This window comes from Dendrobates tinctorius, unplaced genomic scaffold, assembly GCF_039654945.1.
Source record: "Dendrobates tinctorius isolate UK_male_01 unplaced genomic scaffold, ASM3965494v1 ptg000011l, whole genome shotgun sequence".
NCBI lineage: Eukaryota > Metazoa > Chordata > Amphibia > Anura > Dendrobatidae > Dendrobates > Dendrobates tinctorius.
Window position 1 is genome coordinate 75,038,027 of NW_027361679.1, and position 17,351 is coordinate 75,055,377.

Below are 17,351 nucleotides of genomic sequence, written 5' to 3' on the forward strand. Positions count from 1 at the left end.
GGAGTACCTCAACTTTCATGTTTGTTCAAGGGTATAGTCAACAAGCCAACAAATGTTGAGGGATTATTCCTCCTATTTAGGCTATGTCTCCATTGATCAGATATGCATATTACAAATCTGACTTGTTCTTTACTGCAACAGAGTGGCAGAGATTTGAGTAATTTTAAATTTGTAGCTACAAGGATCCACATAAGGATCAGCCCCATTCAATAGGGCTGTCTGTGAATCTAAAAAAAATTAAAAACCTGTGGAATAGCACGAATTGTCAAAAAATTAGCACTAGCTTCACACCCATTCCTCTTGGGATAACCTCTGGCTACACAGTGATGACATCCTGTATATTGTTCATGTGACCACAGGAGCTAATCACTGAACTCAGTAATTCAATCTGCATGTAATGTATGTGACCAGTGAGGTTAGTGATTGTTTTCAGTAGTAAGATAAATCATGTATAGTACATCACAAATGCAGGACCGATGGGGGCCACAGTAATGGCAGATTCAACTGGCAATGTATGCCTATTTTTTTTATTTCAGAACATTCCATCTTATTTTAAACCCTTTAGATTTAACCCAGTAAAATTGTTTGTGCCCTTTTTATTTGTTGAGATTTTGACATGAGCCAATTTTTGGTTTATCTATTTGTGAACTTTACTTTGAATATTTTCACAATTTGATTAAAGGCTATTTTAGACATTGGTCTTAAAGTGAACCTATCAGCAGTTTTGTCCGATATATACTGTAAGATACGGCCACAGCCTTTCAGGGCTTATCTACAGCATTCTATAATGCTGTAGATAAGCCCCCAATCCAACCTGTAAAATAAGAAAAATTAGTTTTATTATACTCACTCTGGGGGTACAGTCCAGTCGATGGGTGTTGCAGGTCTAAGTCCGGTGCCTACCATCTTCTTGCAATGCCACCTGCCTGCTTGCTTAATCACTCACTGGCATTGCACTCCTGCACAGGCATACTTATCTGCCCAGTTGAGGGCAGAGTAAAGTACTGCAGTGCACAAGCACTGGGCCTCTGTGATTTTTCCAAGCGCCTGCGCACTGCAGTTATTTGGTCTGCCCTCAACAGGGCAGATAAGTATGTTTGCGCAGGAGCGCGATGCCAGGGAGTGATGAAGCATGCAGGAGGGCGTCAACGCAAGAAGATGGGAGGCGCCGGACCCAGACATGCGACACCTATCGGACCGGAACGCACCGGACCGCCCCCGGGTGTGTAATAAAACTTTTTTTTCTTATCTTGCAGGTCAGATCGGGGGCTTATCTACAGCATTATAGAATGCTGTAGATAAGCCCTGAAAGGCAGTGGCTGCATGTTATATCGGCCAAAACTGCTGACAGGTTCCCTTTAAATACTTATATGCTCCTTAATAGGAAAAGTGTTAAACAGCATATGGAAAAGATTATATATAGTCAAAGTTCTCTTTATCTCTAAATATTTTATAATCTATTGTAGACACTACATTTAATACATTTCTCTGCATCAAAAAAATCTATGAAAATCATTAACATATGCAAATATTTGTGACTGACTTCAGCTTTAGACTGTTCATTTGAGAAACTCTGGTGAAAGCATGGTATCGATAAAAATCTAAAAAAAATGATTACCATTTTTCATATTCAAAAGCCAACAAATAGGATTTAAAAAGTCACACAGATTACTAGGTATTTATTAGTAATGGCTACCTTTGTATACATTTTGTATAACACTTGTCATCAGTATTTGTGATGCTTGCTATTAATGGAATTACCACTTTGTATATATTATAGTAATTATGTGTCATATCTGTATAAGAATATTGCATTTTTTAAAGTCATAGACTGTCTTAATGCATATCTAATATCATATATAAAACTCAAGCACTAATGCATGAAAAGTGAAGTATCTGAATAATACAGAATGCCCTAAATTTAAACTCGGCAGTTCTGCCCTAAAAAAAAAATACCAGGAAACCTTAATTATCAGTAGGATCAAAGGGAAGAAGAGTGACAAGAATCATCATATAAATGAAGCTGTGAGAAGTACAAGATATGACTTTGTTGCTGATCAGTAGCTTTTCGATATAGATGAACTGATTAGATACAATGAATCTGTGGGAGTTACAAGAAGGAACTGTTTTTGTTTTTTTGTGTAATTTCTATTTTATGATATGTATCTATGTGTACAGAATTCTTAGAATTAAATATACTGTAGTTAAAGAAAAAGTATTGGGAGACTTTTTTTATGACTTCAAAGTATTTAGAGAAGGTAGACAATTCTACTTACCATGTGCAAATGTCTTAGTTCTGCATAAGTTATATTTACATAAGCAAATTAGAGCTATGTTTTAGGGAGGTGGTTAAGGTAATGAAAGGTGACATGTTTTGAGGAGCATGAAAAGATAAAGATGATAGTGGTCTATGAAGAATATGAATACAGAAGCTTAATGGAAGAGTGAAATGTAGGGGACAATGACTGATATGTGAAATGTAATGATTATTTGATGAAAATAGCATGGAAGAATCTATTAATGGCAACATAAGGTATTATGATTGAGAAAAAAACACTAGTGGGTTGTCAGGGATTTTTTTTTAAATTAGAGTAAGGACAGAGAATGGTATAAAGAAATAAAAAAGTAATACTCACCTACTCAATTACCGTATATACTCGAGTATAAGCCGAGGCATCTAATTTTGCCACAGAAAACTGGGTAAGCTTATTGACTCTAGTATAAGCTGGGTATGCATTGTCCCCTCATCCCTGTCCTGGTATGCATGACTCCCCCATCCCTGTCCTGGTATGCATGACTCCCCCATCCCTGTCCTGGTATGCATGGCTCCCCCATCTCTGTACTGGTATGCACGGCTCCTTCATCCCTGTCCTAGTATGCATGACTACCCCGTGCCTGTCCTGGTATGCAAGGCTCTCCCATCCCTGTCCTGGTATGCATGGCTCCCACATCGCTGTACTGGTATGTATAGCTCCCCAGTCCCTGTCATTGTATGCATGGCTCCCCGGTCCTTGTCCTGCTATGCATGGCTCCCCGGTCCTTGTCCTACTATGCATGGCTCCCCAGTCCCTGTCCTGCTATGCATGGCTCCCCCATCCTGTCCTGGTATACATGGCTCCTTATCCCCTATCCTACTCACCCACCAGCATGCCCCTCTCAGCATCTCAGTGGTCCTGGTGTCTTCGCAGCATCTCCATGGTTCCGGATTGCAGCATTTCTTCCAGCACAATCACGTGGCACCACTCATTAAGGTAATAAATATGCGCTCCATGACTATGAAAGTGGAGACACGTGCATGTTCATTACCTTAATGGGCGGCGCCATGTAATCGCCCTGGAATAGCTGCTGGAAGCCCTAACCATGGAGATACTGTGAAGATGCCAGGACCACGGAGATGCTGTGAGGGGCACACTGATGGGTGAGCAGGATGTCTTCTGGAAGCCGACAGCTGTCACTGTGCGCTGCTATAAGAGAAATAAATATTCATTTCTCTTTAGCAGAGGGCACAGTTACTGCCACCGGCTCCAACCTCCTCTGACCTGCTGCCTCGCCGCTCCCCCTCCCTCGCCAGCTTTCTGACACTTGACTCGTGTTTAAGCCGAGGGGGGCATTTTCAGCACAAAAAAAAGTGCTGAAAAACTCGGCTTATACACGAATATATACGGTACTCCCCATTTCAGTAGTGCTACTCTAGTGGTCTTTGCTATCGTTATGTCCATCAATATGTGATGGCCACTGCCTATCACAGTGTCATGCTTACATGTACAGCACATGACTCCTGAGGCCAATATTTGTTTCAAATGGAAACATGAATATTGGACAGGATATCATTATGACAGAACTGGGCGAGACCACTGGAGTGGTGATGCTGGAGCAGAGCAGCTTGTATGGGTAAGGATTTCATATTGATAGCTTATTTTTACGATAAGCCATGAGTATTTTATTGCTGAAGGTCCCTTCCAAGGGAGAAAACTGAAGGAATGGCAACACTGCAGATAGTTACAATACAGTATAGTGATGTCAACATTAGGCGATGTTCCCAACATCTGTAAATCTTCTTCTGTTCAAAGGAACTTTTTTCATAAGCAACACTACTTCTGCCAAATAATCTTGTCTGGTACTTACTTTAATGTTATACCCAGCAATAGCACAGTTATCTAAATGAAAGGCTACTTTTGTTTTCATTTTGAATCCTGGACCTTCCATATACTAACATGTGCAATATTCGCTAATTCATTGACCCTAGTGTACAGAACAGAATAGCATAACATTGAAAAACATGGAATTGTTTTGAATTTATAATGACTTTATTTAAAATATAAAAATAAGGATTTTTTGTAATAAAAATGGATTCTGAATTTAGGAAATAATATTTTCTTTTTGTCTTGAATAAATATAAAAATACCTAAACTCTGTAGAGTGGTTATTTTAAGTCAGTGCCATTTTTTTTTTATTATTGTACTTCTGCATACTGGACAATGACAGCCTTAGCCTTAGGCTGGGATCACACTGCGTTATGGCAGGCCGTTAAACGGACTGCGTTACACCACGGTATAAAGTGGCACATGTTCGCGACGTGCCGTCATTCACTGACGGAGCCTCGGACGCAGGCTGCAGCATGTGAGGCTCCGTCACCACTAGCACTGATGAAGCATCAGTGCTAGCGGTATAGCATAACGCATATCGCGTTATGCTATAGCGTTAATGCAGCCCGTCAACGCTATGCTTTGAATGGGCTGTGTTAACGCTATGTGAACCTGGCCTTAGAGAAATGTGGTGAAGATGTGCTGGTTTTCGATGTTACTAATTTTATAAAAACAAACACAAAAACTTTTTCCCCAAGTTAAAAATATACCTGTAGTGTAAACCTAGCCTTAAATTTATATTATCCATTTAATTATTGTAAAAATTGTATTTCTGGCTATTTAGTAAACTGCAGAACTGCATTTATTTCCTTTTGGTTTAAGGTATTTTAAAGGAGTTGTGACATCAGAAAATAATCCATTGTTTAAATCAGAATTGTATATTAAATGTATTTTTAATATTTTTTAAATATTTTATATATATACAGTATATATATTTATATATATTTTTTCTTTTTTTACAAGATCTGTATAAAAAAAACCTTGCAATTGTCACACTGGCCACTGGGGCTTTTTTAGGGGCCCATTACACATAGCGATATCGCTAGCAATATCGCTATAACGTCACTGGTTTTGTGACGCAGCAGCGATATTGATAGCGATATCGCTATGTGTGATACTTACCTCCGACCGGCTCCCCCGCTGATTATCGCTGATCGCGCGAGAACGTCCTGGACCATTTCTCGTCGGCCACTTCCTGCTGGGCTTCCTGCTGTGGCCACGAGCGACGTGTGGACGCGGGCGGGAGGACGTCAGGATCGCCTCATCTGACATGTAAGTAGCGACCCCCGACCGCTGCTATGACGCTGGTGAGATCTGCCTGTTTGGCAGCTCACTAGCGACCACTTAGCGATGCACCAGCGATCCTGACCGGGTCATATCGTGGTCGGGATCGCTGGTGCATCGCTAAGTGTAAGGGTACCGTTACACCTAGCGATGCACCAGCGATCCCGACCAGTGATATGACGCGGTCAGGATCGCTGGTGCATCGCTAGGTGGTCGCTAGTGAGCTGCCACACTGGCAGATCTCACCAGCGACATCGCTGGGGACGGGGGTCGCTACTTACCTGTCAGACGAGGCGATCCTGCGTCCTCCCGCCTGGCTCCACGCGTCGCTCGTCGGCGCCACAGGAAGCGCCGCAGGAAGTGGGCGACGAGGAATGGTCCAGGAGCTTCTCGCGCGATCAGCAATAACCAGCGGGGGAGCCGGTCGGAGGTAAGTATCACATGCAGCGATATCGCTAGCAATATCGCTGCAACGTCACAAAATCGGTGACTTTACAGCGATATTGCTAGCGATATCGCAGTGTGTAACGGGGGCTTAACGGTACCCTTAGACTTTAAATTACAATTGCTTTTGGAAACAACACATTTACAGCCATAGTGGTTGGAATCCAGATGCTATCTTTTGTTTTGAATGTCAGATGAGCCTGCGCAAAGGATATTGTGAATGGAAGGGGGAGCAGGCTTAGGTGAAAAATCATCAATGGATGGATCCTGTGTTATAAGCTTGACATAGAGATGTTACCTTTCATTCGAATTTTGAATCTGATGATATGGCGCATTGCTGTAAACACTCTGCTGTAAACACTCCCTAAAGGAACAGGAAGTATGAGTCTAAAATTGCCCAAGTAGCCAGTGTGAAAATTGCAAGTATATAATATACAGTGGGGAAAAAAAGTATTTAGTCAGTCAGCAATAGTGCAAGTTCCACCACTTAAAAAGATGAGAGGCGTCTGTAATTTACATCATAGGTAGACCTCAACTATGGGAGACAAACTGAGAAAAAAAAATCCAGAAAATCACATTGTCTGTTTTTTTTTCATTTTATTTGCATATTATGGTGGAAAATAAGTATTTGGTCAGAAACAAGCAATCAAGATTTCTGGCTCTCACAGACCTGTAACTTCTTCTTTAAGAGTCTCCTCTTTCCTCCACTCATTACCTGTAGTAATGGCACCTGTTTAAACTTGTTATCAGTATAAAAAGACACCTGTGCACACCCTCAAACAGTCTGACTCCAAACTCCACTATGGTGAAGACCAAAGAGCTGTCAAAGGACACCAGAAACAAAATTGTAGCCCTGCACCAGGCTGGGAAGACTGAATCTGCAATAGCCAACCAGCTTGGAGTGAAGAAATCAACTGTGGGAGCAATAATTAGAAAATGGAAGACATACAAGACGACTGATAATCTCCCTCGATCTGGTGCTCCACGCAAAATCCCACCCCGTGGGGTCAGAATGATCACAAGAACGGTGAGCAAAAATCCCAGAACCACGCGGGGGGACCTAGTGAATGAACTGCAGAGAGCTGGGACCAATGTAACAAGGCCTACCATAGGTAACACACTACACCACCATGGACTCAGATCCTGCAGTGCCAGACGTGTCCCACTGCTTAAGCCTGTACATGTCCGGGCCCGTCTGAAGTTTGCTAGAGAGCATTTGGATGATCCAGAGGAGTTTTGGGAGAATGTCCTATGGTCTGATGAAACCAAACTGGAACTGTTTGGTAGAAACACAACTTGTCGTGTTTGGAGGAAAAAGAATACTGAGTTGCATCCATCAAACACCATACCTACTGTAAAGCATGGTGGTGGAAACATCATGCTTTGGGGCTGTTTCTCTGCAAAGGGGCCAGGACGACTGATCCGGGTACATGAAAGAATGAATCGTGAGATTTTTAGTGCAAACCTCCTTCCATCAGCAAGGGCATTGAAGATGAAACGTGGCTGGGTCTTTCAACATGACAATGATCCAAAGCACACCGCCAGGGCAACGAAGGAGTGGCTTCGTAAGAAGCATTTCAAGGTCCTGGAGTGGCCTAGCCAGTCTCCAGATCTCAACCCTATAGAAAACCTTTGGAGGGAGTTGAAAGTCCGTGTTGCCAAGCGAAAAGCCAAAAACATCACTGCTCTAGAGGAGATCTGCATGGAGGAATGGGCCAACATACCAACAACAGTGTGTGGCAACCTCGTGAAGACTTACAGAAAACATTTGACCTCTGTCATTGCCAACAAAGGATATATCACAAAGTATTGAGATGAAATTTTGTTTCTGACCAAATACTTATTTTCCACCATAATATGCAAATAAAATGAAAAAAAAAAACAGACAATGTGATTTTCTGGATTTTTTTTCTCAGTTTGTCTCCCATAGTTGAGGTCTACCTATGATGTAAATTACAGACGCCTCTCATCTTTTTAAGTGGTGAAACTTGCACTATTGCTGACTGACTAAATACTTTTTTTCCCCACTGTATATATTTTAATAAATGTCATAGTTTGAAAAAAAACCCTGCCCATATTTTTTTAAGTATACGTGTAACACAAAAACCAAATTTAAAGGGAACTTGTCACATCAACTAGTGTTATTAATCTGCAAATATGGGATTTATCTGCAAGTTAATTTCTTTAGGAATATGCCCGGCCACAGTACTGAAAGTATGACACCTGTGATGCAATTAATTTTGTATCTTCAGGAAGCTGCCGGCTTTCAGTCATGCAGACATACAGTCAATGCTCACTGCAGTGTGATCGGCACGTGTATGAACACCCTGGCACTTTATCTGGTGCTATTTGTGCACTGATGCACTGCAGATTGAGCTGTCAGTGAAAGTATCGGAGCACGCGTACAGCTATTACTCACAGTGCTGTGAACAGTGACTGTAGCCACATTGGAATGCTTCTATGACTGAAAGCTGAGGACTCTCGGGAGGAATAATGTTCATTTTCTCATGCCACCTCCTCACCTCGCCCCCTGTCTGTCGGTGTTCCTCAAGGCTCAGTCCTCCGACCCCTACTCTTCTCCATCTACACCTTCAGCCTGGGACAGCTCATAGAATCCCACGGCTTACAGTACCACCTCTACGCCGATGACACGCCGATCTACCTATCTGGACCTGACCTCACCTCCTTACTGACCAAAATCCCACAATGTCTGTCTGCTATTTCAGCATTCTTTTCTACTCGCTTTCTCAAACTGAACATGGACAAAACAGAATTCATCATCTTTCCCCTATCTCACTCTACCCCTCCACCAGACCTCTCCATCAATGTCCATGGCTGCTCTCTTTCCCCAGTCCCGCACGCTCGGTGCCTTGGGGTGATCCTTGACTCTGCCCTCTCTTTCAAACCACATATCCAAGCCCTTGCCTCCTCCTGCCGCCTCAAACTCAAAATTATTTCCCGGATCCGCATATTCCTCAACCATGAAACCAAAAGAACACTAGTACACTCCTTTATCATCTCCCACCTCGAATACTGTAACCTCCTACTCTCTGGCCTCCCCTCCAGCACTCTGGCACCACTCCAGTCTATCCTACACTCTGCTTCCTGACTAATCCACCTGTCCCCCCGTTATTCCCCAACCTTCCCCCTATGCAAGGCCCTTCACTGGCTTCCTCTTGTCCAGAGGCTCAAGTTCAAAACCCTAACCATGACATATAAAGCCATCCACAATCTGTCTCCTCCATACATCTGTAACATGGTCTCCCGGTACCTACCCGCACGCAACCTTCGATCCTCTCAAGATTTCCTTCTCCACTCCCCCCTCATCTCTTCTTCCCACAACCGCATACAAGACTTCTCCCGTGCTTCTCCCATACTCTGGAACTCTCTGCCGCAACACATCAGACTCTCACCAACAACGGAAACCTTCAAGAAGAACCTGAAGACCCACCTGTTCCAACAAGCCTACAGCCTGCAATGATCCTCAGTCTACTGAGCCACCGCACAACCAGCTCTCCCCTCTTCTAGTGTATCCTCACCCATCCCTGTAGACTGTGAGCCCTCATGGGCAGGGTCCTCTCTTCTTCTGTACTTGTGTGTCCCTTGTCTTGCACATGTTTATTGTACTTGTCTATATTTTCCCTTTTCACATGTAAAGCACCATGGAATAAATGGCGCTACATAAATGTATAATAATAATAATAATTTTCTCCTGGATGCAGCACTCTCAGAATCCGGGCACCTTCCTAGCTCTATTAACCTGCAGATTAACTAGATATCTGACATGACAGGATCACTATAAACAATAGGTCATTTTCTAATGATACATTCACAATAAAATCCAGCAATATAAAAAAAATTGATTACTAAAATTTTCAGAACTATACAGTAGATGTAAATTTAGACCACAAAGCCTTTACTTTCTATATGCGCTTAGAATTTTCAATCCACAATAATTTAATTGTAAATATGAATAATCATTTTGTTTCACTGGGTTATTTCAGAACAAATATTGGTATTTTTAATGTTTAGATATTATCTATTAGTTTAATGTCCCAAACATAACCTGTACTTTCAATAAACTAGGAGTAACTTGTAGTTGAATCAGTTTAATAAAAGTGCAAGCAAAGTGAACCACGATTTCTCTATTCTGTTATTAAGGGTTAATTTACACAAAATACAAATAACAGCCTGGAAGAAGCTACTGTATGATTATGTTATAGCTGTATGATCCCTTCCAAAGCATAAGGAAACTGGTTAGAAATTGAAGGAAAAAAAAGAAGGTTTTAAGCTTTTAGGCTCTAATATCTGCAGGCTAAAAGGAATGATTGGTCCATACCCATAAATTCAATTCCAAGATGCTCTGCCAATGCAGAAAGTTGACAAAAAGAAAGAAAAGGGAAAAGTTTCAGAAAAGAGCAATACACTGTACTCCAAAAACAAATTATACATGAATACTATGGCTACCCTATGTCTGCACATTGAGACAAGACATGATGATAAATGGTCAACTCGAGTGTCCATGTCTTATTTCTATTAGAGGAGTTTTCCACTACTTGGACATCCCCTTCTCAATGTCTATGTCCCCGAGTGAATAAAATAATACACTTATACCCACTTCCAGAGTCAATGCCATTCCAGTGGTGTTGACACTGGCTCTCCTGCCTGACATTGCTATGCCACATAAGCCCTGCAACCAATCAGCAGTGACTTCCTTTAGGCAAATCTGGCATCTAAAGGAATTGAGAGGTATGCCTGCTCTCTGACTTCTTTTGGATGTCATATTTGTCTGAAGGAGGGGAAAGTGAAGTGACCACTGATAGGTTGCAGGGCTACTGTGGCACAACAATGTCAAATGAGTCCCCCGAGAGCCAGTGCTGACATCGCTGAAATGGTACCGGCACTGAAGTTGAGTATAACTATAATTAATATACTTGGGGTGAACACAGTGATTGAGAAGTGGTTGTCTGAGTAGTGGACAACCCCTTAAAAGTAGAAACACAGACTTAATATCACATGAGACACAGGAAGAAATCTGAATGTTTTTCATATACATTGCAAATATCTATATTCCCTTAGAGTATACTATTATTACATTTTGGCATACTTTGAACATTTATTTGTTTGGATAACACTACAGCAGAATCAGAATACCTGTTACTTAGTGCATTTGTATCAATATCTTAACTGTTCTTCAATTCAATAATGTATGCTAAGCTACAGAAAACAAGCTCAATAATTGGATATTTCCTATATTTTTCTTTTAAAACCCAACTACAGTTTACATTCTGACTATATCATAAAGCTTTTGCATGGGCTTTACAGCCTTAAAATGTTATAAGCACTTTAATAATTAGAACATTTATATAAGAAAAAAATATATACTAGCAATATCTAAAAAATCAATCAAATGTGTCATTTTATGATGCAATTAAACACTGAAATCCAAATGTAACAACAACAAATAAAAAAAGTAATAAAATTGGATTATCAGGATTTGCAGACATCAATCAGTATCACTTCAAAGGAATACGTTAAACAAACGGCATCCATCCAGATTTCTTCCAAAGACAGCCATTAAAGAGAGCCTATATTGACACTGCTCATTAGACATTAGTTGCACACAAAAGCTTGGTTAGTAGCATGCCCATGCATACATATTTTTGCATTTATGGTAGAAAATGTAAATTTATTTTTATAAGATGGAATATGCAGCTTCTATTTGAAATAAATCAGAATTTGATCTGCATACCCAGAATGTAATTTGGCTGTGTTGCTTAACAAGATAACATGCTGAGAAATGTAAATTGTTCTTTAAACCTTGCACAAGGGAAGCAGTTAATGTTTCATTTTTATTCACAGCTACACTTCTATTATGGTGGACAAGGAACATTGTGTTTGGTTCATTACCTGTGGAGTTAGATAACTAATGTGTGTTTCATTAAACAGCATGTGAGAATATGACAGAGTGCTTACTTAACCTTTAATAAGTCAAGTGGGGTCCGCTGGACCCCAAGCAAGTTTGTTTTTGTCACATTTCCTTAGGTGCCTATCCTTTCTTGGGTGCCTTTTCTCCTCAGCACATCGCAGGACGTTGTGCCACAGCAAGGTGCTTGTAACTAATAGTGTAAGAATTTTGGCACGGCTAACTGGAGGTTAAAGAGTGTCATGCATGTCATGAGTGTCAAGTATGCAGCAGAGTACCAGTGCAAATCTATCTACCGATATTTTACAAGTACATAAATGGCTCATACAAGAAAAATGGTGAAAATTTGTTTCCTGCAAAACTTCCTCAAAAGATAAGAGGGCCTTCCCTTGGCCTGGAGAAAGAAAGGCTCAATCTCCAGAGACCAGCCTTTTTTACCATAAGACTTAATCTGTGGACTAGTGTACCTCAGGAGTTGGTCACAGCGGGAACCATTTATGGCTTAAAAAAAGACTTAAATACTTTTTTTTAGAATAAAATAATATAAATACTTATGTAAAAGTGTAAAGATATTTTTGAATGTTTGGTCCAGTGGATTGGCAATTAGGATAAGGGGTGAAAGATGAGCTCTTTTGAGGTGAACTGCATCATACATTTCGGTTTTACAAATACCCCTTGCTTTTGTCCTTTCCCATCCCTCATTTGAAGTTGATGACATCTGCCTTTTTTCAACCAAATTATCTATGCATCTATCTCATATCTCTATCTATCTATCTATCTATCTATCTATCTATCTATCTACCTACCTATCTATCGATCGATCTCATATCTATCAATATATCCCATATCTGTCTATCTATCCCATATCTATCTATCTATCTATCTATCTATCTATCCCACTATCTATCTATCTATCTACCTATCTATCGATCGATCTCATATCTATCAATCTATCCCATATCTGTCTATCTATCCCATATCTATCTCTCTATCTATCTATCTATCTATCTATCTATCTATCTATCTATCCCACATCTATCTACCTATCTATCTCATCTCTATCTATCTAAATAGATGTGATGTATAAGAGTATGGAATATATAGATATATATATATATATATATATATATATATACACGCATATTCTATTTACTTACTTATATTTACATCTACAGAGGCATGTAAAAGTTTGTGCAACCCTGGTCAAAATTATTGTTATTGTGAACAGTTAAGCAAATGCTCTTTTTTGTAATTTTTCTAAAATGGAAAAGATGAAAATATATATTTTTTTGCCTAAAATACAAAGAAAATGTGTCACCTTTAGCCCTTTTAGAGATCAATTTGCTTAACGATTAACAATAACAGTAACTTTGACCAAGGGTGCCCAAACTTTTACATGACACTTTTAATGTTATGTGGAATTTTTCAAAGGACTTGTAGGTATAATTAACAGATAAATAATATAGATCAAACTAACCGGTCAGTCACTTTCAGAAAATGTCAATCGCTGCATTGTCATTTTCAGCCTGTTTGACATTGCTTTGCTATGGAAATCACTGAAAAATAAGCTTCTTCTGCGATTACAGAGATATGGTTTTTGACTAATGCTTCTCAAAGTTAATCAGGATGAAATGGTAGTGTAAACTGGAAAGTCTCCAAAAAAAAGTGGATATGCAGACTCATACACACCTGCTCCAGTCTGCAGAACTGTGGGTAAGCAGACCACATCCAAGTCATATAGACCCAGCACTTACTACAAACTTAGTGTTCATTTTCATTGTTATTTTTGCAAGATGTTTAGGATATATAATTTACTAATTTGCTAGTAATGTATTATTTGTAACATGTGTTTGGGCAACAATTAAAAGTTTGTAGATTTGTACAGATACAGATACAAGTTTTAAATACTGAAAGAAGAAATATACTATCTTTCTTTTTAGATCTTGTTGAGGATACGTCCACGTGATATCCTAATTTGCAATCAAGTATTGAAAAGGAGGCATTGCTTTTTTTTGTATGTCAAAAATTATCTAAATCCTTATTGATGGATAGTGGAAGGCTCAGTATATTATGTTGCAACATATTTGAAAGGCTTATCTAAGATTAGAAAAAATGTATCTGCTTTATTCCAAAACAGTGCCACACATGTTCACAGGTTGTGGGTAATATATAAGCCGATGGAAAGCCGTGGCTTTGATTATGGAACAAAGCAGCCATGTTATTAATCATATATTCATGTGAAACAATTCCTTGCAAAAGTTTAGAATTTTTTAAATTTATTGGAGTCCTAGCATGCTACTTTGTTTATTGGTTATCTTTTGGGGGATTAGCCCGGACCCTACAAAACATGGACTATTGCATCACTGAAGTCAATGCTGACATCAAACCTCCAGTAACTCACACTGTCAAAGATGACGGCACTATTCAACTACTCCAGAAGTACTTCGATTACTTTATATACTGTACTTCATAAGAAGTGATAGGCTGATTTTGGATTGTGATGTGCCCCTTTCCCAAAATCAGATTACTTCAGCTGTAATATGGACACTGTGTTTGTGTATGGCCTGTGTTTTTTCAGGAGTGCACCACTGTCCAGCCTTCTAACTTTCTGGTTTCTGGGAAGTGGATGCTCTTGCTAGATTGGCATTAAAGCCCACCAGCATGGTTACACCGTTGGCCTAATCAGTGTATTCCTGTTGCTGCTGTATTATGCAGATTTGCTTCTGCAGCAATGGAGGAGCACTGTACCAGTAAAACTGGTCAGATCAGGAGCTAAGAGCGCCTTCCAGCACTCCTGAACAGATTCAGAGCAGTGCTTAAGAGCTCTATTGGAAAGATCTTGCAAGCACTGTGCAACCGCTGTAGTCTAGACAATGAGCCGCAAACAATAAAAATGCTCCATTTTTGAGAACAGGGAAGACTTTTAGTAACAAGTAAATTGCAAAACTGCTTGTTTTAACCTACTGAAGAAGACGGAACTGACCATTTCATATCTTTCCCCTTTAATGGGACGGTTACACATTTGTGTTTAATTAGCCAACTAGTTAGAGAATCGCGAATCAATTTGCCCCGTTCCACCAGCTAACAATATAATCTACATGTGTTTGGATATGTGATTGAAGTGATGTTCAATCAAATGTTTAGGGTTGCAAAGAGAGGAATATATCTAAAATACATTTTTCTAAACTTTTGCATTGTTATGTTTAATTACTGTAAGACTTTTAGATACTTGTTAAACTATAATCCACATTTTCACATTGGTGGATTAAAGGGAACCTGTCACACCACAGGGCGTTTTTCAGTAAAAGAGCCACCTTCAGCAGCACTAAGGCTGCATTCTGTGAAGGTTGCTCTTCTTTTTCTGACCCTCAGTAACGCTGAAATATCGACTTTTATAACTAGCTCCTCATACTTGTAATGTGTTCCATAGGTATGTTGTGTACCCCTGTATCAGCCGCCTACCATCCGTCCATCATGCCTGTCCGGTGTCTCGGCACCACCCACCATCTGTCTATCATGATGCCCCTGTGCCTTTCGCTGCCTCCTCCTGTTTTGAATGCAGGCGCCTGCGCTGTGACAAGAGTTCTCGGGCATGCGCAGTGCACGCTGCCCGAGAACCAACATCAGGCTATTGCGCCTGCGTGTTGCGGAGGCCCCAGATCCCACCCCGCAGTGTGAATACATCATAACACACTGCGGGGCGGTATCTTAAGTGCAGCAGTCGATATTGACAGCTGCATGTAAAGAGTTAACTGAGTGCTGCAAACACTGACAGTGCTTAATTTCCTCTGCTTGATCTCTATTAGCAGGAGGAACTGAAAGCTGTTAAGTAGCGGTAGCACCAGGATCATAAAATCAGGAAGAATAATCACTGGCTTTCAAAAAAGTGGAATGTTTATTAGGCGATGAATAACTAGTGAGTTAACACAATTTGGTTAAGCAGTATTAAGTAGTAGGATCAAGTTATATAAATGATATTAATATAAAATTAACCTTTTTTCATGCTGCCCTTAATCTAATCTGCTTCAGATTTGTTTTCACATTAAAAAATTTGAGTCCGTGATAGGTTTCGAAGCCGTGCCCACACACAAGTGACCATGAAAATGAATTATTGTGCTGTACAGTACATCAGAAAGTCTGGTTGTGTTGTTTGCTGTATGTGAACACTAGGAATCATGGGTAAAAGATTCTTGAAATACTAAGGTGTGATATGTCTGTCAGCTAAGATATAGAAAAAGTTAAGGCTGAAACATATATATCTGCAAATAGGTCAAAAAACTGGAGTTTCCAAGGATATTTGGCTGCTTTGATTTCTAGGAAAACTCTTGATGAAGTATAGATGTAGCTTTGATTTGTCTACTCATACGATAGTTCCTAGTATAGTACATTACTAATGGGATACAATTTTATCTAAAAGACAATTAAAAGGTGAACTTTTTATATGTATCTGTTATATGCATAGAATTATATTCTGGTTTTCTTTAAATAAATTCCTTTTTTGTGTGGCCAAACACACATATATGTATACTGTATGCATAAATGTGAAAGCTGTTTACTTGGTGTTTGTGTTCTTACCTTTATAGTGGCTAAAACGCTTTTTTAATATAATAATACATGCATGCCCATTAACATTGGTGCATCAAAAAGATATTGCACTAATAATAATAATATTCCATTATTATTATTTTATAACATGCTACAGGCAGAGCAAACAGCACTGAGCCTAGTAGAGAATACATCAAGTACTAGGTGAGATCTGAAGAGAGATTCAGCAACGAGAAAGCAGCACCAATTGAGCATGCTCCTATTCAGGCAGAGACAGAAAGGAAGTGGACGTACTGTAGAAGCTGGCCATTACGTAGTTTTGGCAGCGATCACCAGTAAATTCATTTGGGCACCTGAGAGGAAAGACAAAAAGGGTGGAGAAAACAGAGAAAAGAGAAGAGTTGAATATATGCCAAGAAAGAAGATCCTTAAAGTGTAAACTGATTGTTTTTGGAGGTCCACCACCAAAGATTGAGTCTTGACTATTTGCACTGGCATGACTTAATATTTGATTTCCACTTATATAAAACTTGGTCCACATCTATTACCCTTTACAAAAAAAATGACAACACTAAATGAAGCTTTGTCAGATTAACTTTTTGAATGAATTACTGATTATTTTTTTCATTTGCAGATAACTGACTTGCTGATTTACCGATGTATTTAAAGTCATGTGCAGTGCAAAAAGTAACTATTGTCTCGGATAAAAGACCTCACCAAGTATGTCTGACTTATTTTTTATTTGTTGCTGCAAATTTGGGGATGAAAAAATTAAATCAGATTATTGGGACATACTTTCTGGTCTCATGACTCTCATAGGGTCAGTTGAAGTACATCTTGATCCAGTAAATCCACGTATGCACCTAAAGGGTAAAAATGTAATGAGCAAAATAAAATATAAAAAGAAGAAAAATGGCATCCACCTGAATGTATTCTCCTGTAGGATATGCTAGAAAAAAAAATAGACTTCACTTTTTAAAAGAGTAACACAGACTTTTTACATGCAA

General features: G+C 39.6%; 1 protein-coding gene across 7 annotated transcripts in view; it reads right to left on the reverse strand.

Annotated features, from left to right (window-relative positions):
* NRG1 (neuregulin 1) overlaps positions 1 to 17,351 on the reverse strand; it is a 1,024,711-nt gene that overhangs the window by 15,952 nt on the left and 991,408 nt on the right. For 3 of the 7 annotated variants that reach the window (XM_073543367.1, XM_073543400.1, XM_073543393.1), the window contains 2 exons: positions 17,140 to 17,207; positions 10,213 to 10,236 (listed from right to left, as the gene is read on the reverse strand). In XM_073543367.1, coding sequence (XP_073399468.1) covers positions 10,213 to 10,236; positions 17,140 to 17,207 — 92 coding nt within the window. Of the gene's footprint in view, positions 1 to 10,212; positions 10,237 to 16,638; positions 16,698 to 17,139; positions 17,208 to 17,351 lie in introns of all 7 variants that reach the window. The other 4 variants (XM_073543376.1, XM_073543418.1, XM_073543387.1 and 1 more) reach the window with 2 other exon arrangements.